A 21,600-nucleotide genomic window follows, 5' to 3' on the forward strand; every position below is an offset into this window, starting at 1 on the left:
TAAGAATGGCTCGACCAATGACCGTCTTCGCGCTTTTACTACAGGCAACGTAAAGAGAACGAAGAGGAGACGACGACGCACTTCTCGTTGGCGTTAGCCGCACGGAAGACGCTGCGGGGGGCGTCGGGTACCGATATCTGGAAGGTGTCGTCCGACGGGCTGCCTCCGTCCGAGCCGTCCTCCACCAGCACCGTGTTCAGGAACAGTGGCTGCTCGGCGGTGCGGGGCGTGAAGAGACGAATAAATAAATACATAAACAAATGTACACGAGGCATTGACAACGGCTGTCGATGTAAGCAAATCGTCCAAGACGGGCGAGTGGACTCACCTGCTTGTACAGCTTGTAGGAGGCGTTCATCGCCTTGTCGGACATGAAGACGTTGGTGACCCTGCCGACGTCGCGCATCGGCTGCGCCAGCAGCAGGAAGTCGTTGAACAGGAAGCCCACCAGCTCCTTGCCGCTCTTCACCTGCGCCGCGGAGCAATCTGTTCATTCTACCCACACACGCAGCATAGCTAATTATCTCTCTCTCCTGTTCGACAGCGCCGCATTCAAGACATTGCGTGTACGAGGCTACTTTTGGTGAGACGTCGCCAGCCGCGTCCCCGTGCTCCTCGGGAATGCTTAGATTAGATTTTGATTAAGAAAGAAAGAAAGAAAGAAAGAAAGAAGGAAAGAAAGCCGTCTCTGACTTTACGGCTATTGTCTGTGTCGACATATCGCTTTGTTAGACGTAAACTCGGTACGTTGCAGCATTAGTTATAACCGTCTGAGCTCGCACGTATACCAAGCCGGAACCATGGAAACGCAGGCGACTAGAAACGTATAAACAGTACAGGTAAGGTTCTTTTTTTTTTTTTTTTCGTTCACGTGCCGCCCCGTTCCCGCTCAGCGTGCGCCCCATTGCGTTCGCGGGGTGGCACGGGTACAATTAGTTCGCGGGCACAATTGAGCCCACAAAGTCACAACGCACCTTGGTGAGCGATCCCGAGTGGAGGAACTTTCTGGAACCGAGGATGTTGGTGAGCGAGTTGAACACGAGCCTCTCGGAGATTCCGTTGCATTGGACGTGCGCCTGCGCCCACTCCAGCTGGTCGGCGTTCTCGCGCTCCTTGACCGCCTCGTTGATCTGGGTGCATAGCTGCTCGGCCTTCTCCAGCGCCTCGTCCAGGTAGCCGCGGTCAGGGTGGCTCGCGTCCGTGTACTCGCGGATCTGCGCCGCGACCCCCCCGCATGTCACTCACGCACACGAACGAACTCAACAGAAAGCGCAACGACGGCCTATATACACAGCTGGTGTACGCGTATTCTATTGCGGACAAGTGAAACGCGAACGGGACTATTCCAACGCGAACATAAAGGAATAGCAGGAGGCCACTCAAAAGCAAAACTTGAAACACTATAGCACTGAAGACTGCAGCAGCAGCAGCAGCTCCACCGGCAACGACGAGAGCAATGACGGCACGATGCCTCGCACGTATACCGGGTCTCTGCGACGATCGATGTCGCGGTATTTGCAGATCACGGAGCGCTGGTGAGTTATATTCTCCGAATTCTACGACTGACAATGGTCACAGCCTACGCAGTGCATGCATCATTTCGAAACAGAAAAGGATCCGTGATAACAGCTACCTCTGTATGAGATGTGCGAAAAACTTTGCTTTTGGATTTTGTACGATCGTGCCATTATTTTTCCCTTCCGAAGAATGCTGCGTCGCTCGTGCGTCGAAGCCGTTATCAACCGCGTTCGTGCGGACCCTATACACTGAGCACAGTGTTCTGGTTTCGGCGCACTCAGTTCAGCCTTCCCGTACGCGGGCTCTCCTTGCCGACATAACACGGCGCCTTACTTCTCATTCGATCATTCAAAAACTTGGAGCTCAGCGTACCTTCTTGATCATGAGAGGATATTTGGTCATCCTCTGCATGGGCTTGAGCAGGAAACTCGTGAAGGGCATGCCTCGCGTTCGCGGGTTCTTGCAGAATTCCTGCACGTGAGAGAGAACAGTACGAAAGCAAGTAAGTGTTCGGAGCAATTCACAGTATACCAAACTCAGGTGATTATATAGTTTATGTGAAATGCACAAAACGAATGAGAAGAACTCACCCTGGTGAATGCCTTGAAGCGGGGGTCGTTTTCGGACCGTTGCTGAATGAAGGCCATGGATCGCACCTGGCAGCTGCAGAACCTCACGTACGGAGTCAGGTATGGAAGCTATACAGGCAAACAGTACCGTTAGGAGAGGGGTGAACCCTAGCTTTTAGACACGTGCCCGAAACGAACCGCATGCCGCGAGTACGGGGCCCTCTTTTACCTTTCTAACGCAAACAAATACACTCATAAATGTGGACAATTCGCGCCTACAGTCTACAGTCGGTTGAATCGTCAAACGAGCATCACATGAACCCTGGACATTAGTTAGCTGCCATGGCAGACGCGCGCGCAATGTGGCCCGGTTACCTTTGACAGAGATTGTATTCGCTTGATCCCGTTCAATGCGTTACACCTTACCTTTTCGCAACTTGCACTCATGACACACAGGTTGAGAACGGCAACTTCGCAGCCATTATATATGTCGCTGGCATATCGAAAACAGCGGGCAATAAAAAGTCGCCGAGCTGTTTGAAGCGCCGACAACAGGCACGCTCTGTCTCATACACCAATACAAAAAGCATTGCTTCAACGCCAAATAAAGGGAGAACGTACAAAGTACTATAGGCACGGCCCAAATTAGTAATCAACTTCAGGCTATTTGGATGACCTTCCATAATGACCACAAAGTATCAAGTAAATAATACGTATAGGCTTGCGAGTTATCGCGCTGTTGTCCTCAACCAGTATTGCAAGCATGTCACAAACCTACTGTCACTCCTTCCATTTTATTCCACCTGAGCATAGCTACAGGCTGAACAGTGAAACTAATCAACTGTACCGGACCGAAATGAAATAAAATCTCTACAAGAAAACGAAAGCGGCCATGACGAACACAAGCAAGCATATAAAAGGGAAGAAAGAAGAAAAGGGCAAGTACCCACTGCTCAGTAGGGGGAAAAGAAAGATAGGAAGAGAAAAGAAAAAGGAACACGAAGCCGTTGAAAGTCGAGCAGTGGCACTCACGCTTTCGCAGAGAATGTCTCCGATCATTTCGATGACGCCATCTTCGCTCATTCGCTGGCGCACTCTGAACGATCTGGAACGCAACACAAAGCGAGAGAGAGAGCTACTTCTAAAAGTGAATCGCGGGGAACACTCGCGCCACTATGAAACAGCGCGTCAATGCGAACGCCATGCAAAAGGGTCAATCGCGCTTTCGTGCGCGGGTCAAGGTTTTGATCCGATATGACTCGCACAGTGCATTCAATAGGCTATATACAAAGCTCTCGCTCTCAGCGCATGCAGAGAGTATCAACTGAGAAACCATTTCTATTTCTCTCTTTTCAATGGGCGTGAAGGATACGGCGCGTATAGACTGGTCGGTGGGCGACGCATGCAGAGCGGCCATTCTTTACGACGGGGTGACCGTGCGCTCCGAGACGTGACCTCCAAGTCCGGCCGCGGGCCGCGCATCGAGAATGTCATTACGGCACGGGCAACACAACATCAACGACAACCCCATCCACGCCTCCCGCCCGAGGGTGGGTGGCCGTCGCGCTTCAACAAAATGGTCGTTGAGTCTCACTTGAGCATCTTGGTGTTGCTCATGATCAGCTCGGGCCAGTTCACGAAGATGAGCTTCACCTCCTCGTCGGACAACAGCGACGACTGTTTCATGGGACGGTAGAACACCTGCGAGACGGGAGGAGGAGGGGGGGGGGGTGGAGTGCAAGGCCGCGCTGACGACAATGATGACCCCGAAGCATATCGACAGACCCCTGTCAAGCGCCAAGACAACCATCAGGAGGTGCACGTATGACACGTTTTTTGTTTTGTTTTCCTCAAACGGTGCCAAATGGACACAGGGGGATGATTACAGCCAGCGAGTGATGTCTACGTGCAGTTTCTCACAGCACATACTCTATATGGCTTTGTGGAAACTACGTATACAAATATGAAGCAAACTACACCCCCCCCCCCCCCCTCGACTTTCTCCATGAAGGAAGAACAGACCCGCTGGCAGTCGAAAGGCACGGGGCGCCTGGCGCGGGCGAGCAGGAGTGGGTCTGCGATGCACCCACCTCTTTGACGAGGGTCAGGTCCTTGACGTAGTTCTCCTCCGTGGAGATGAGCTCGTAGATGTGACCCTGGCGTTTCTTCTCTCGAGTGCTGAGCGAAGGGCTGAACAGAATCTCCTGCAGGCTGCCGCCTGGAATGGGCGAGGAAAAAAAAAAAGGAAAGTTAAAACAATAGCGAAGAGCGGCGAAAATGCGGCTGTCCATTACAAGGGCAGCGCACGCAAGCGTTTGAACTTTCGCATTCTGCTGCCGCTAAGCTGCTCCTACAAGATCGAAAACGTCGTTTGTGCTGGCTACGCGGCTCCTTCTACGGCAGACAAGTAGCCAGATGGATATCCATTAGTTAAATGATATTGCGCGACAAAAAACGACACGGACGTGAGAGACGACACACCAAGCGCACTTGGTGCGTCGTCTCTCACGTCCGTGTCGTTTTCTTTTTTTTTTTTTTTTGTCGCGCAATATCATTTAAGTAATGGATTACCAACTTGCCCGGAATGCTGCTCTCAGATAGGTATGTTTTTCTATCAGAACGCCACTCGAAATTCAATGAATTTCGACTAGAATACTCTCCTCAGGAGGAGAAGCAAGTCTCGAGCACCGTAATGCATCCAGATTGAGGACAATGTATACTTTAATTCACAACATTCATCAACCAGCTACCTTGAAGACTTAATGCGTAATAAATCTGAAGAATGAGCTCGAAGTTTCTTCAAGAGTTGTTTGCGAAGACATAGTGCTGCCACCGGCCGAACAAAACGCTCAAACGATGGCCTAATTTCACCGCTTCAGACTGAGAAGAAAACGTTTAAATTATATTGACGTTCGACATGTATGTTAAATGCGATACATTGTTTTTTTTTTTCTTGTAATCGAAGCTGAGTTCTTTTCTTCCTTTTGCGTAGTCAATGTCACCGAACAGCAATGCAGTGAAACGTAAATTCGAAGTTTAAACCTTTTACCAAACGAATAATGTAAAACGTAGACGTAAGGCGTGCTTCCGGTGAAGCAATGACTGAACTATTTACGATTAACAAAGGCAAGTTTGTGGAAACAACGGACGAACATACCTCTGTTTGAAGCTTAACTGGCCCATATATTCAAAACCTTTAATGAAGCCCATGTTCCTCCTGAAACGTTTTTTGTCCAAATGTTTCTCCGATATGAGAAGCGGCCGTGACTAGCTGCGGCACTGACAAAACAGTTCTTCGATGAAGACGCTGATATAAGCTGTCGAAAGCCGAAAGGTTCATCAGCGAAAAATCGGCTAGTCATACGCGCCGACTGCCTTGCCGAATAGTATTCACGAATAGTCTTTATGACGTGTATGAGACTCTTGCCGGTGCCAGACGCATAACTTCGCGCTTTCTGTTTTTTCTCTTGCTCTTCACATTCGGTAAATCGGCTACCTCCATGCCCGGCAAATGTGAATGCGGCCAACGTGAAACACAAGACCCTACGATCATATGGCAGTAGCATACACGTCGAAAACCAAGGAGTCAAGGAACTCGGCAGCAGACCAACAGCATACTGCACATCGTGCCTGAACAATCACGAGTCGGTCCCCATTGCCTACACTGAAGGCGAGCCGGCAAAATAATCTCTTCAGAGACAGTGACTCTGGGGGGAGCGACGATCCTCCAGTTGACCCCGAGTTGCCACTTTTAGAGGCATCGATCATCGTGGATGGCGAGACACGAAGCGGCGCTTTTGCTAAAGCGCATCCCGACACGGAAGACCATGCAGCACGTGGCGGTCCCTTTATTGTGACCAGGCATCGCACTAACGGTCAATTGGCAGGAATTGAGTTCAAACGGCGCCAACAGGGCGGAGAGGGGACGCAGCTTGGCGCGAACGCGTGGCCCCCAGGCTGAGGATAAAGTCTTGCCGTGTGTACAAGAGCGGGATGGAGGGTGAAGGGGGAGAGGGGGGTGTACAAGAAGGTTCATAACATAGAGAAAGCCGCTATCCGAACAGCCTCCGGGACTTCCCGTATGACGTGTCCGAAGCGACCATGCTGGATCCCGGCTGCGAAAAAAAAAGAAAGAAGCCCCAGTCTCAATCGCGCCACGCAGCCTTGCTTGTCTCACTGTCCCATGGAGAACGCGATGCCAACTGCAACACGCGGTCGTGCGCTGCCGCGACAGCAGGTAAGTCACGTGGGTGAGAAGGCTCACGCATTTTTCATACTCGTGCGCGAATCCTATAAGAATGGAACGAAGACAACCACGCTTATTGGTCCAAGCCATGTGACGCTGCGAATGTCAGTTTCCTAATTGATAGATATTTCCAACGGGAGTGCTTAAAAAGAGATGATACGGCGGATTCAATGTACTCGTTAGAATCAACGTTAATCGAACCGTCAGAAATGCCGACTGAAAAGATTCACTTGAATGCTGAGCAAACACATACACGGTGCGCGCAAGTTTACTTTATTTACAAGTACGCGGAAGCAACTGTTCGCTTCACTGTCTTATCGCAGAAGCTTTGTGTCATTTCGCTTCGTGGTAACACGCGCACGTTCGTGTTCTGCATCGCGTTTTGCCGCACGAAGCGAATACGCGCCTGCCCCGCTGCACGACAAGACGCGGATACGACTTTCGCTAACACCGAACTGTTCCCAGAGACTTCCTGAAATCTCTGCATATGCGGCTGGCTAGCGCCATAAACGTCAGCTTCGGCATTGCCGCCCAGACTCGCGCGAGCCCTCGCACGAACACTTCTCGAAATGTTCGGTGTGCCACTTTTCGCCCACAGGAACACGCTACAAGACTGCCCTACTCCACAGCAGTACAATAAGCTCGCGCATGAGAGAGAGAGAGAGAGAGAGAGAGAGAGAGCATTTAGTGTAACGGTTCAGGGACACCGAAGAGAAACACCTAAATGGGTTTAGAGTACCAAAACCAAACAGTAGTTTCGCTAATTTCGCGGGAAAGGTTGATTATGGTAATAAGCTGAAACTAAGGTTCTACTTATATATATTTTTTTCAATTTCGCACAGAAACCCCACCTTCGGTACGTCGGTGTGACGTCACGGATTTTCATGTATTTTTTTATATTTGTGTCGTTGTGGCTCAATAAAAGTTATTGAATCTTGCTAAGTTCAGTTCTTGGATCATTTAGAAAACAACGTATAACCCGACACAATGGTCCAGTCGCTATGGCGTTGCGCTGCTGAGGTCGCGGGTTCGGTCCCAATTGCGGAGGCCGCACTCCGATGGGGGCGGAATGCAAGAAACGCCATGTGTAGCGTGCATTCGGTTCACGGTGATGACGATGGACCTCCTTTATGGCTCGTATCCACGAAGGGGTATAGGTCAAGAATCGGGTGGCAGGAGGCAAAGAACCCCAGGTGGTGAAAATAAATTCGGAGCCCCCCCCCCACCCCCCACCCCCTTCACTGCTGCGTGTCTTGTATAATGAGACCGTGGTTTTAGCACGTAAAACCCCAAAATTGAATTTTAGAACAACGTAGTCCATTTTTAATGACAAAGAAAAAGAAGTTAGTGGCAGACTCAACCGTAGTTGTCATTTACGCAATGCGAAGCATCGCGCGAATCGTTGCAGCTCAGATACAGACGCGCGTCGAGCTGGTGGGGCCTTGTCGTTTTCCTCTTGCCTAGTGTTTCAATACGCCAGGGGAAGCCGAACCAACTAAACCAGCGCGACGCTCGTCCGCGTCTACTGCTCCAGCTGTTTATTCATTGATAAACTTGATCTTTTGCGTAACCATGTTCTTCAAACAATTTCTCTTTCGTCGTCCCCATCTCGCGGCCGTCAATTGAAGCCTCAGCTAGCGACGCTCGTCACGTTTCTTGCTCTAGGTAATATGATAGCGGCCAAAAGTACGCATAGATTGACCGATAAATGTAAATATTTATAAGAAAGGACGCAGGACTTTTAGGGCATCCCACTTGTGTTCATCTCCACTTGCTCAGAGCATCCGGTGTAATCAATGCCATAGCTCTTGCCCTGTCGATAAGAACCTGGGCTGACCTGGGAAGGCCAGTGGAAATGGGAGGAAGCATGCCATAGGATCGGACTCCCGTAGTAGAGCCTTCCTCTCATGCTCCTGTCGGGCAATCTAGTGGTCTTGTACAGTGACAGATTCCGACGAGACGTAGGTGTGGTCTAACACTGGTGGCTCACGTCAAGACTTTGAGAAGAATTATTTGCTAGCCTAAACTTTTCGGTGTTGCTTTTAACATCCCTCTAAAGCCAACATACTCGAAATCTATGACAGGGAGCCGGTGCGGAAGTTTGGCTGTGGCGTCGCCACCATCTATAGCGTTTGCGTTGTCTTCCGCAGCACACTTAAAGTGGAACGGCAGACGTATTCCGCAGACTTATCAGTTACACAATTAAGAGAATATAATAGTATTTTTTAACGTCCTTCGCAAATATGCGCCTGTTTGTTCTATGAGCTTGTTCAGAGTGCAAGAAAGTACGTGACGTGTAATGGTTAGCTTGTTGGAGCTGCTGACGGTGGAAGGTTCGTTTGCCACGACGGCCGGCAAGCAAAGTACGGCAGGCAAAGTACCTGAAGTTCGTAGAGGCTAAGGTTCTTCCAGGAAAATCTCGCGGGCAAATCCGCTGATAAAAGAATTAACAGTAGATAAAGCTTTAGAAAATCACACTCTGGACAAATAGTACGTACATCGTGCCAGGCCCTTATTGCTCCAGGCCCCACATTCTGGGCGCAACCGCTGCAGGAACAGATCTCTACAGCGCCGGCTCGGTACACAAGCAGCAAAACAGGATGCTGCCACAATATTAGCGATAATACGCCCACGTTGTTAAAGATACGCTAAATGGTAAGCGCCAAATCGCGTTACAATGGCAAGCTGCTTTCTCGATGCTGGTTCCGCAGACAGAGGCGGCTTATATATGGTTGCAGAGAATGAGTTAATAACCTTAGTTGCAAAAGGGATGACTCTATGAACTGGATAGAGTATACGGGGCTGGTTGGGGGGACGTGGTTATGGAAAATGCATGTCAAACATGACTTTTGAGTTTTGCGCCCAGATGGTGGCACCAATCCCATCAATTTATGGAGACACTCATCTTCGCGCACCGTTTCGCGCAAGAAAGGAGTTATAAAGTTGGCAAGGTGAGTTAATTTTTTTCGTTTCTTTTTGAAAGCAATGTTTGAGAGCAGAAGTCTTCTTTATTATTAGTTTATTAATAAACCCATATTTTATCCGAAAGCCATAAGCCCGCTCTATCCGGCGTTGCCGAAATCTATGACGCCACAGGCAGCTGGTGCGGAAGTTTGACTGTGACATCGCCATCGTGCTTCCCGTTTGCGTCGCCTTCCGTAGCCTACCTAAAGGCCAACTGCAGCAAAATTTCACTTCGGCTAAATTGGTTACAAACCGCACCGTGTACGACCGCCTAAGGGCCACAACCTTAATTTTGCAGCCCAAAATTGAGTCGCAGTTTCGCCCGAAAGGCGAAACATCGATTGCGATAGCGAATTAGTAGACAGCTATACGAAGTAAGGACAGTAGCTTTACCTGACGGATGAGCTTGCATAAATTAACAAGCATGGTGTCAGGCGCGCATAAGCAAACGTGAACCCACCTCACTCGATGACCCTGAAAACTCGCTGTCAAAACGCTGCAGTGAGGAAGCGCGGCAGAAGCAGCGAGCTTATTGACCTTCATGCTGCCGCTCACTTCAACGCGAACTAGGCTGCGAAAACACAGCGCACATGAAGCTATCGGCACCCGGCGCACTGTCCCCATCGCAGATCGCTTTCAAGATAGGGTCCGCGCAGCCGCGACATACGCAGCAACCACCGGAGTAGAACGCCCCCTTCCCCCGATGCCTTGCGCCCGACGGAAGACGGTGCGCTTTGTCCCCACTTTCCTCCCTTGCGCTCGCGAGATTGAGCAGCCATCATCGGCTCACCCTCGCACGCTTTCACTCGCGCTTATATAGCATTCAGCGCGCGGCAACGATGTCATCGCCCTTGGACATTATACGGAACATCATGGCGACGCCGCGGACTACGACGGCAGAAATGCGCCTGGAGAGTCCATATAACTGCTATCGCAATAAAAAAAAAATCCAACCGAGAAGTGCGCATCAGCGAATTTTCGCGCGTCGCTAGTAAATGGCGAAAGTTGTGCTCTGACCCCTGACGTCTGGGGCGCGGTCAGGACCTGTGTTCCTCTGTAGCAGCGCGCAAATCGCCGGCAGTGGTAGCGATGACGAGTAAGCAAGAGTGCATGGATGAATGAATGAATTACGAAAAGGATAAGGTTCGCTTTTGCGATGGTGGGCGATGACGGAGATTTACGGCGGATTGCGTACTCTGTTAAGAACGGCCCGCTGAGGTGCAAGTTTTGCCAGCCAGGTGCGACAGCGGCGTCGACTTTTCCTGGAAAGCCAAACGGCGTCACTAAGTCTACTGTGTACCAAGGACAATACGTCGCGTCCGCCACTCTGCGTCGCGGGATTGCCGAGATGAGTTCGACGAACCAGGCTTTGTGACGGAACACGCCACCGCCGACCCGGTCTGCTGTGAGCAAGGGAGTCCCCGAGGGAACGTAGTTCGAGGCCCCTTCCCACGCACCGTTCATGACGTCAGCCCCAAGTTCTGCGAAGACAGTCTGACCTCGGTTGAGGACCGTGAACCTGAGCAGAAGTGTGTGTGTGTAAGCCCTCGCGCAAAGAGGCGGCTTGTCTACGGTGCCTGGTCGAACGTTACCCTCACCTTGGGATCGAGGGAGGACCGACTGTACATAAACCGCTGTTGCGCGGCTGCTCAGGGTACTTTCTCTCGCAGCCATGCCAGACTGATGAACTGCAACGTCCTTATGAATATACTGTAAATAAATCCATATTCCTCGTTCTCGATGAGAAGCAGTCCTTCCCTTCAACAACATCCTCAGCGTGGATAAGTTGGACGACGGCATGGGCCAGCTACTATCTAATTCATGCCAGACTCCAATCTTGACAACTGGTTACGAACGGTGAGATTGACCTCCCAATCCTTACAACTGGATGCCAGCGCTGGGATCGTCCTCAAACTCTTACAACTCGTAGCCGGAAAAGTTAGACCAAATGGCCCGGTCCCGTGTAAGGGTCGCACCTTGTCAAAATCGCGAAAACGAAGTGTGGCATGGCTTTATGGTCTACTTACGCGGTCTTCATTTTCGGGTTTTAAATTGTTTGAAAACTGTGGGATTGAACATCGTATGTTAATTCTAAATGTAAAAACCAGGGCGAAATCGGCGTTTTTCTTGTCTGGCAGGAAAAACGGGGAGAAAACGGGGGTCTTGTTGTCTGTCAGCTTTAGTATAGGAATTTTTTTCGTGACTTTTACAAACAATTAACACAAGCAATGGTCTCCTTTTGGGCACACTCGTACCACTTAAACAAGCAAAATCCCTCGCAAGCAACTTGTATGGCAAAGAGAGCTGCTTGCAAATCATCTCACGAACTCGTCTGCACAAATCCTCGTTGGCAGGTATTATTACAATTAGGAACCACATTACAAAAACAAACCAAATATAGTCGGGCTTGGCGATCCCTCTTCTACTTAGTTCTCTGCCCTTTCTTAAACAAAGGACAGAACTACTAAACGTACTACATGCTTCGTGGGAGGTCTGACGCTTTTCCTTTATCTTACAAGCTCTGGTTGACATATATACCGTAGCATATGCATTGGGAGCATTTCTTTGTCCATCCTAGACCTGTCGGGCCTTGCGTTCTTGTCTGTTGTACTGTTCTATTGGTCCCCGATGTACGCTTTTTTGAAACAATGTTAACGTAATACTAAGTATAGATGATATAGATATAGCCGAAGAGGAGGAGATGGAAAAACTGCGCGCGGTGCAGAAAATTCCCGACCGCCTGCGATCTCGTCTCTAGGTCCCCTCGATCATCTTGTGAATAAATCCATCTCATCCGTAACAATATATTATTAGTAGTAACATGATATATATTGACCACTTGCTCACAAGTGGGGAACACTCATTAGTTTTGTAATACTTGCACTTATCATTTACGATAGGGCAAAATCGGGTGAAACCCGATTTTGAAAAAAAAAAAGATAAACAGTTGCTCCGAGTGCAAAAAGTCGTTAGCTATCTGGTTTTACACGAAAACGAAGTACCCTATGGCTAGGTATAAAGTGTAACAGCAATATTTCAAAGCAGCAGTACTGGCAATTGTCCCATTTTCTTATTAGCATATACTAAATAAATACCACCTAAGCAACGACGCATGCACCTGGTGGTTAGCGGATACGCCACATATCCCAGCACGTCGCCTACGAGGCTTTCAGCGCGCTGCGAACGTCGCTTAATTTCAGATGTCACGCCAAGCCGCCGCGCTTGTCCTCCACCATCTCAACGTTCTGGATCGTGCGCCATTTCCGACGAGCGGGATGGCGACGTTTGTTTATTGCAATGGCAATTATACGGACACTTCAGGGGCATTTCTGTCGTTGCCATCGGCGTCGCCGTGATTATCCGTATAAGGCCCAAGGGCAGTAACACCGTAGCCGCGCGCCCTACGCTGTACATGCGAGTGAAAGCGTGCGAGCGGAGCCTACGATCGGCGGCTCGATCTCGCCCGCGCGGAAGGGAGGAGAGCGGTGAGGAAGCGCGCCGTCTTCCGTCGGGCACCCAACGTTGCGGGACACTGAGGGGAAGGGAGGGAAGAGGGGGGAAGCGTTCTACTTCGCACATGTGGCGGCTCCGTGCGGTCGCGCGGCCGTAACTTCAGAGCGATCTACGTTGGGGGTGGAGTCCAGCAGGTGTGTCGATGGCTCGTAGCTTGGTGCGTGTTGTGTACGTATTCTCGGCGCTGAAGCGATAGACGGCACGAAGGCCACTGTGTTCGCTGCTGCTGCCGCCGCGCTTACTCGCGCCAGCGTTTCGACAGCGAGTGCACGCGATCATCGAGTGTGACGTGTGCACGTTTGCTGTGCGCGCTGACACCATGCTTGTTTAATAGGAAAGCGAATGTTTACAAGTTGATACGGCCGATAATAGTGCCATCCTTAGTTCGTATGGCTGTCCGCTAATATTCTATCGCAATCGAAGCTTCGTCCGTCGGGCGAAACTGCAACTTTTTTTCTTTAAGTTTCGTATACATTTTTTTCGTGCTTTTCTAGCGCGTTCACACGCAACTTAGACGCAAAACTTGGCACGCTCGGAAACTAGGCATTTTAAGGGGTCCAAAATTTCGTAGCGGTCATTCTTTCAGCCACCCTTTTAGTAAAAGCAACACATTTTTCAATTCCACACAGGTAACCTACCAACCTAGCATTACGTTTACTGTGCCTTGGCAACAGCTTTGTGCAGTGACATGCCAATTGCTTTTCCAGAAGATGGCGATGTCAGTTCACTAGCATTAGGAGACGGCCGACTGAACTAAAGGAAAATACGAAGCTAAATCGATAGAATATTAGTCTTGAAGTATATCATCGTTTTCTCTGGGCCATGGATGGAAACAACTTTATTTTAAATCCGGCAAAGATTAACGACCCGGGCTCAGGTCTCCCATAAGGCGACTTCCGAGGCCTTGCCTCGTCGTCGCCTCTCGGGCCCGCTGGACTGTCTACTCGTCTCTTGAGGTTGGAGCTGGGCAGAGCGGCGGCCCACTTCCACGCGAGAGCCTCCGGAGCTACTGCCATTGTAGTTGATATAACAGGACACTCCCACAACATGTGTGAGAGCGTGAGAGCGTCGCTCTAGTTGCCTGACAAAACTTGCAAAGAGCACTCGGGTATTGTGCGGGGAAAATGTGCCGCATTCGCACCGGACTGGGGAAGGTGTGTCTGCAGTTGTCGCCAGACGACTGCTTGGCAACGTTTCAGATTGAGGTGAGGTGGGGGCTATATCCTCCTGCCTAGCTGGCACTGCTTGGTGGTGTCGTTGTACCTGACTAAGCGTTCCCGCGTGTTTCGAACCAGGAGTTCCGAACTCGAAAAGGGGGGTCTCCGATTCCGCGCGGCGGGTCAGTTCTCGCGCAGAGCGGTGCGCTACCGCGTTCAAGTTAGGAGAACCCTCGTCTGTGGGGGAGGCGACGTGCGCTGGGAACATGACCGCGGTGGTATTGAAGTGCTGCCGACCAGCTTTCCTTAGGATCTGAAGGGCTGTATATATTGTTACAAGGAGAATATGACGTCGTCGTGTTTAAAATTGTTGCCGAAAGTCCCGTTGCTGCTCAATTTCAACTGCCCGCACTAAAATGGGACAGCTGACGTCATCTCCACGATGCCTCCGTCTATGCGTTGACGATACATGGGGAGAAACCATAGTTCACAACAAGCGGCGCCACTCCGATTTTCTACTTTTGTCATACTCTCGCTTATAAAAGCTCTCTTCTCGCTACAAATTTGTTATTACATGTCTTTCAATACACACAACTTAGTATTTTCCTTTACTGTCCCTTTAGTGCAACAAGTACAAGAGGAAAGAAATATTTCGCTACATGCCACAGTAATTTAAGTGAAAGGATGGAATTGTGATGATGGCGGGTACAGGGTGTGTCTCTGGAAGAGGCTCCTGAACTTAACCCTGTAATGCTCGAACACAGTTCCACATCAAGAAAAATGAGAACCTGCTCACCTCTACTTCTGGTCATGGACAGTTCATTTGTACAAGAAAAACAACAAACCGTTATTTGAGTTATTTAGTAAGGCTAGTAATTTGTTTGCTGAACTCTTCATGACTGAGAACTTGCTCCAGCATATCCAAAATGCTACTATAAGCTCACCACTAAGTTTTCTGCACTTAGTGTTTGGAAGTATCAGACTCAGCATAGCATGTGACACCTTGGGCATAATAGGGTTAAGACAGCCATGATGATTATTTGAAAAAAGTAATCACTGAGTTAGATGGTCAAAAACATGCAAAGATTGTTCACAAAATAATTTCCCATTGTCGTAACAAATATGCATTACCATGCAGAGTATAAACCTCATGTCTTCTGGTTAAAACGTATCATTGCATTCTGATACTTCAGCCAATACAAGTTTGCTTCCTTAATTTATTCACATTTTTAATGACGCTTCTAGCCAACTTGGAATAGGTTTTGGAGAACACTGTTCCAGGCGAAGCTGTAACAAGCACTATTTGAGTGCAAACAGAAACAAAGCTTCAATGAACTGTTACATGTGCACTGAAGGCAATTATCTAAATGCACAAGAAGTCCCAGAATAATCAGGGAGGCATAAATGCATAATACCTATGATTTACAGCGGTTTTCTAAACTCAAAGTTCCTTCCTTCATGACGTCTCATTGTCATAAATTGCAATGTGAACGGGAAACAAGAACACCACCTTCTACGTCTCGTTACTTCAGAGCAAAACATGGTGTCACGATGTGGTCGGCCAATCAACATTACACAGTTCTGCAAATTTCTGTCCAAGCCTCAGCTGCACCAATGCCCGAAACACTGGTGGAAGTCGAAGCACAAAGACACATACTAGTTCACTTTGACAGTGTTTTGCTTTATGTTGACAGTACATCACTGCACATGGGAACAGATAGCTTGACTGTTGCCAAAATGAGTATTCACACCACTGCAGGGCGCACACAGTGGACAATACCAGGCATTCAAACTACTGAGAGAATGTGAAGCTACTCTGTATTGTAGCCATTCACCTTGCACAACAGGCAGCCAGGCATTACCAGTCAAAAGAAAGGCGCTTGATGAACTCTACAATATACACATGCACAACCACAAAGACAGCTCTATGGTCCTTCATTTCTGCCTTGCTCTTGTACTCTGTATCAATAATCATTAAACTTGAGCCATCAAACTGATTGACTGACGACTGGCCAAACAGGTTTGCTAGAACAGCCTGGACACATCTAGAAACAGAAACGTAATCAAAGTCTGGCTTTTAACAACGCAGATGTTCAGTCCATTGCATGCTCCTCGATAGCTCAAGAATAGAACAACAGCAGTTTACAAAATATCCAGCCACAGCAAGTCAAGACAGAGAGAGAATAAATCAACAAGCAAGGAAACAAGTATTGTTATGCTACTTACAGGCTACCCACCAACATAACTAAAGAGCTAGATACTATCACATGTGTTTCATGTTACTAGCAGTGTTCATTGTTGCAACAGCCAAAATGTCTCCACCACACTTTTGTATAAATATTAAATAACGTAAACGTCCCGTAGTTAACACCTTACCTTCAGGATTTTTCCTGGCTATGCCACAGTTGTTGCTTATATGCAAGTGCATCAGGGCTCACTACCAACGGTAGGAGGTATATTCAGATGACTGCATGCAACGTTAATAATGGATGGGTTTTACATCTCTCACCGGGGCTATGAGGGAAAGCTTAGTAGCAGAGGCTCCAGTTTAACACAAACCGGTTAAAATTTAAAATTATTGCTTTTTGCTTTAATTAGAATGCGGCAGCCACAGTTGGGAATCAAACGTGTAATTTTGTGGTCAGCATGTGCTGCCATTGCTAGCTGCTTACACTGTTAAATATCACAAAGGAAAGACAAGTTACTCACATAACTTGACAAATCAATAGAAAACACAGGGCTCTACTGTCCACATTCCAACATTGACACCTGCAAGACAGCACCATTTTGGCTTTCCACACTCATAAAACGCTGAGCTGCAACTTCAAGACGTCGCAGCCATAAGTGAGGGCGCTGCTACGAAATGTCGAACTTTTAACGACTTTTTTTGATTAGCCAACAGGAAAGCAGACTATTCCGAGCCTACAGACCACAGACGAAATAGCCGATGGCAGATGAAGACCTGCCATTCTAGTATTGACACATGTACATTGTTGATCTTGTTTTCAGTTACTTTTTTTCTTGGCTAAATCCTGTTGCAGGGTTATTGCTTGGCGCAAGATGCACCTGCAGGTATCGGAACTTTCCCGAATGTTGTCACTGATTCTGTCGTGAGAGAATCCTGTCCAATCAAATTCACATGACAACATCCCTTTTTATCACTCACTGTACTGTCATTAGCTTTCTCCCAACTTTCCTTGCTAGTCTCAGACTCCTGGCCCCATAAACAACTGTTGGCAGAATACACTCACAATTTTGCCATGGTATTTCCATAGATAGCATGTTAATAGCCATGGTTGGTTTAACCATGAATAGCATTGATACACCCCACAATGTGTTGTGCTGCACATTTCACAAGTCTATCAAGGTTTTTTTTTTTTTTTTTTTTTTTTGACCAAGCATGGCAGTTGAATTATCACATGCTCCGCTCCTTCCTTTTACAGATGCTGCTGGAAGTTGCGAACACTACATGCAAGTTTTACAATACCTCAGTGCATACCAGTCTTTTAGCAAAGCCTAGCATACAGGCTGAGTTTACCCTTTTGCAGCCATTGAAACCATTTACGTGATAACCAATGCAGCAGAAATGCCAGGTTGGGAAATTATAACAGTAACTTGTGTGCCAGACCATGCACACTTGGGAGTGAGCAAAATTCAGGCGCTTCACAAGAGTTTAAAGGGTGACAAAAGAGTCACACCAGAAAAAATTTATTAAACCTCTCTATGCATCTCAAATAAGATAAATGCAAATAAAGAAAGCAACACAACAGTGTCCAACCCACTTACTTACATATCTACAAAAAGACATTTCCATATTCCAACAGTTACCTTGCACATAAACAACCACTCTGGCCATGGCTCAGAGATACAAAAGAAGCTACTTGCAATAACATTATGCAGTACCACCTGATCAAAGAAGCTTCTTTCATTTGTGTATTTTTTGATTTAGCAGACACATCACCATGGCTAGTGCACTAGGAAAGGCAACGCACATATGAAACCGGTGACGCCGAGTGAGGCTACACAGACACGTTCAGATACAGTTCATTATTATGCAGCCCCTGGCAAAGGCAAGGGCGATTGCTTGAGGACAGCACACGGCTAAGCTATAGTTAAAACTGTTTGCACACAGCACAAATAAATACAAGGGTTGAGTGAACACCAATGGAAGTCAAGTATAATCCATGGGAGTGTACTGGAGTGCTTAGAAGTGAACAGAGTACGCATAGTACATGTTGGGCCTGCCTCAAAGACAGAAGGACCTCAAAAAGAGCTCCTGGAATCTACTACTGCCACTGAAGGGATTGTTAGACTGAAGAAAAGAGCAAGAATTCCCGGTCATGCAAAAATGGAGAAGAGGTTTCATAGTCTTTGTCAACATTAGAAGCAAAAGCACATGCGCTGAGAAATGCTACAACTACCAATCAGTCGCATGAAAGTAACATTTATGCAGAAAGAAAATTGAGTCGAGATAAAAGCCTAACTAAAAGCAAGTGACATGACGATTGGTCAAGTCACAGCACAATCGATGAGGAACGTTGAAGTAATGTGTTCAATCAGTTTAGAAGCAGTCGGGGTTTGTATTTGTCTCAAAACGAGCGTCACAGACAAACCAGGCAGCGGTACAGCATTAGTAAAAAAAAAAGCGATGAAGCTATAATATGGTAAAATACGTTAACAGCCATAGAAAAAAAAAAAAAAAGCGCAGAACTGGTAATACAGTCAGTCAAATCCTGCTCAGAAGCTAAGCATGAAATAAGACAGAAATGCATGTTTAAAATCCATTAATTTTTTTTTTTTTGTGTGTGTGTGTGTGTGTGTAAAAACTTGACATGAAAAAACCTACAACACGTAACAACCAATGTCCCCCATAACAGCAGATGTGTATAGTAAATGCAAAACAATATTCCTTAAAGAGCAGTCATAAGAAAAACCGCAGCTTAAACAGTTTCGACATGCATCAGCTGCAAAAACAACCGATGTGCAAAGCAAGCAAAAGATGGGGTGTGAGCCGCTACAGGAGATTCTAACAATCGCTCAGTCCCCGCAAGAGTGAAGCTTCTTCGGGCAACAGAACCAGCTGTCTGCGGTAACTCTTCAGAGATGCTTTCAGGCAACAAACTTTCTTAAAAAATACTTCTAAACAGCAACTACAAAAACAACAAGGGGGGAAAAAAAGTAGGAACGCCACTGCCTCACAACAAAAACGAACTCACAGGTGTCCATATCAGTGCAATAGGCATTCAGAGTCAAAAAGAGTTCCTGCAGCACTGACTGGCACATAAAAAAAAAAAAAAAAAGAGGAGGAGGAACGGTGAGCATGAAGAGCAGTTCCCCCTGTGGCAGAGAATTGCGAAGAGGAGAGATTCGGAGCACGCATAATGTCTCGAACGAAGAAGGTGGAACAGAGGAACAAGCGATGTGTGTGTGTTTGAAGGAGTAGGAAGAGGAGTAGTAGGTTCCAGGGCCGGCTCAATGCACTTCCCTTCTCTCTCCCTCTTTCTCTCAAGTTTCGTCAACGGGACATCCTGCGGAGAGACACAAAACACTAGTGTTACCCCCTGCACTGTCAGGGCTGATAGATTTAAGCCAATAAAATGTACTCGGTACAGACAAGAGCACCCTGAAGCTACGCTGCAAAAGTTTCCACAAAAGCTGAGCTAATGTTAGCTGCTAGGTTAGGTCCCGTATTTGCTTAAGTCCGCAAGAATGGGGAGCAATCTTTTTCGGAAATCGTCCACGGTCATTACAAGACTGCGGAGTCCATAGCTGCCTGCGCCTAGTATGGAGTACATCAACCAAAGAAACGCAAACCTTTAACTAGAGCCGTGCATGTTTTACATTACTACTAACTATATGTCCTCAAGCAATGCCATGGCCACTAACAAGCAAGCAAAAAGAATGTACATCTAACTTGTAGCCTGAAAATGAGGGACAAAGGTCTACAAACAGTTTATTGTAGCCAAGCCAAATAAGAGCCAACAGATAATTCTCACTGTGTGCAAAGGTCAAATCTTCATGAAGAGAAGCACTTTTAGAACGTCTATTGGCAAGGTGAGGCAATCTCTACTGCCTCACTTTGCAACTACGCTGTTACATTTGTCGTATCTAGGTTAGAAAAACGAGTCTCTTTTTGCCATAAAAAGAGAACAGCTAGCCGCATGCACAAATGTTCTCAAGCACTTAGTGCATCAACAATCCACACACTTGTTCTGACAGCAAGCACAATTACAACCATCTATAGAAAACACTTTCTGTACCACAATGCACTCAGCTGCAAATGGGCTTAACTTCCCTGCACAGGCTATTGCTGTCACCACAGCTTTCTGCTCAGAGCATAAGCGAAAAATTCTTTTGTTTCCTTTCTTTCATTTTAATTTGCAAGCTATACAAAAGTAAAAGTAAATATACACTTGAAATTTAAGCACACTGCTTCTTTACACTGGTCCTTCCGCTTCAATAAGAGCTGCACTCTCCCATGAACGATTCATGGAGCGCCTAATGACCTTGAAGTTTTATTCAACCAAAACAAAAGCTGGCACCTGCTGCAGTGTCTCTATTGCTTTGACATACTGCTTCTGATCACGAGGCCATGAGTTCGATTACCAGCCGTGGCAGCTGTATTCCGATGAGAACAGAATGCAAGAACGTTAAAAGATCAAATTCTGGGGTTTTACGAACCAAAACCATGATCTGATTATGAGACACGCCGTAAGTGGAGGGGCTCCGAATTAATTTCAGCTGCCTGGGGTTCTTTAGTGTGCCCCCATAACACAGTACATAAACGTTTTTGCATTTGCCCCTACTGAAACGCAGCCACCGCTGGATGAACAGAATCGCACGAGCTTGAGTGTGGGTAAAAAGATCCAAACAATTTTCATAACGCAGCCTATACTGACAGTCACCAGATCAAGGTCACACATGCAATTTCTGTTGCAATGGTGTGCAACATCAGACTGCACAGTGGGCAGTCTGATTTCAAGAATATATTGTTACGTGATGCTTACACATGAAAACGAGAATAGTGAAGTAGTGCCTTGAGCGTGAAGAAGATGAGGTTGCGAAAAAGCGCTGCACAAGCTGCCACTTGGCCTTGCTGCTCGATACCAGTGTACACATTGTGTAAGCAGACTCTTGCTTCTTGTTACGTATGTAGAATTCCCTTATAATGTTGGTGGAGATACTGGTAACAGACCGCACTACCTACCGCAATGAATTGATCACACTGCAATTAACCCTAGCATTAAACAAAATTCTGTAAACAAATTTTACGCACTGTAAAGAACAATAGAATTAATTTTACCTTTGAAATGTGCTTTTTTGAGCTGCTCATCATTCTGAAACTCTTGCAGCTGAGACCATGTCCAGAAAATAGGCCAGAAACCGTATATAGTAAATCTAACAGCACACAGTGCATACATTTATGCCCTTGGAGGGACCGTGAAAATATCTGTCTTATATGGGCTATGAAAATGCATATTCAGCTTAAGCTAAGTGCAATGCATCCGTGTAAACTAATAAAGGTGCCCAAATTGCTCACCTTTCAAGATTCTTGCTAGCAGAATTTATTTTTAAATGAAGCCTGCAGTTATTACACATCTAGGACTGAGCCATGTAATTCAGGTGCTTAAGA

At 47.3% G+C, this 21,600-nt stretch overlaps 1 protein-coding gene across 6 annotated transcripts in view; it reads right to left on the minus strand.

Moving 5' to 3' along the window:
* The window catches only part of Dap160 (dynamin associated protein 160), an 88,830-nt gene that overhangs the window by 19,596 nt on the left and 47,634 nt on the right, over positions 1-21,600 (minus strand). For all 6 annotated transcript variants that reach the window (XM_055066138.2, XM_055066139.2, XM_050170575.3 and 3 more), the window contains 8 exons: positions 4,178-4,305; positions 3,682-3,788; positions 3,120-3,192; positions 2,109-2,216; positions 1,891-1,989; positions 975-1,214; positions 329-469; positions 82-209 (listed from right to left, as the gene is read on the minus strand). In XM_055066138.2, coding sequence (XP_054922113.2) covers positions 82-209; positions 329-469; positions 975-1,214; positions 1,891-1,989; positions 2,109-2,216; positions 3,120-3,192; positions 3,682-3,788; positions 4,178-4,305 — 1,024 coding nt within the window. The remainder of the gene's footprint in view (positions 1-81; positions 210-328; positions 470-974; positions 1,215-1,890; positions 1,990-2,108; positions 2,217-3,119; positions 3,193-3,681; positions 3,789-4,177; positions 4,306-21,600) is intronic.

The sequence above is a fragment of the Dermacentor andersoni genome, chromosome 6 (assembly GCF_023375885.2).
Source record: "Dermacentor andersoni chromosome 6, qqDerAnde1_hic_scaffold, whole genome shotgun sequence".
NCBI classification, from domain to species: domain Eukaryota; kingdom Metazoa; phylum Arthropoda; class Arachnida; order Ixodida; family Ixodidae; genus Dermacentor; species Dermacentor andersoni.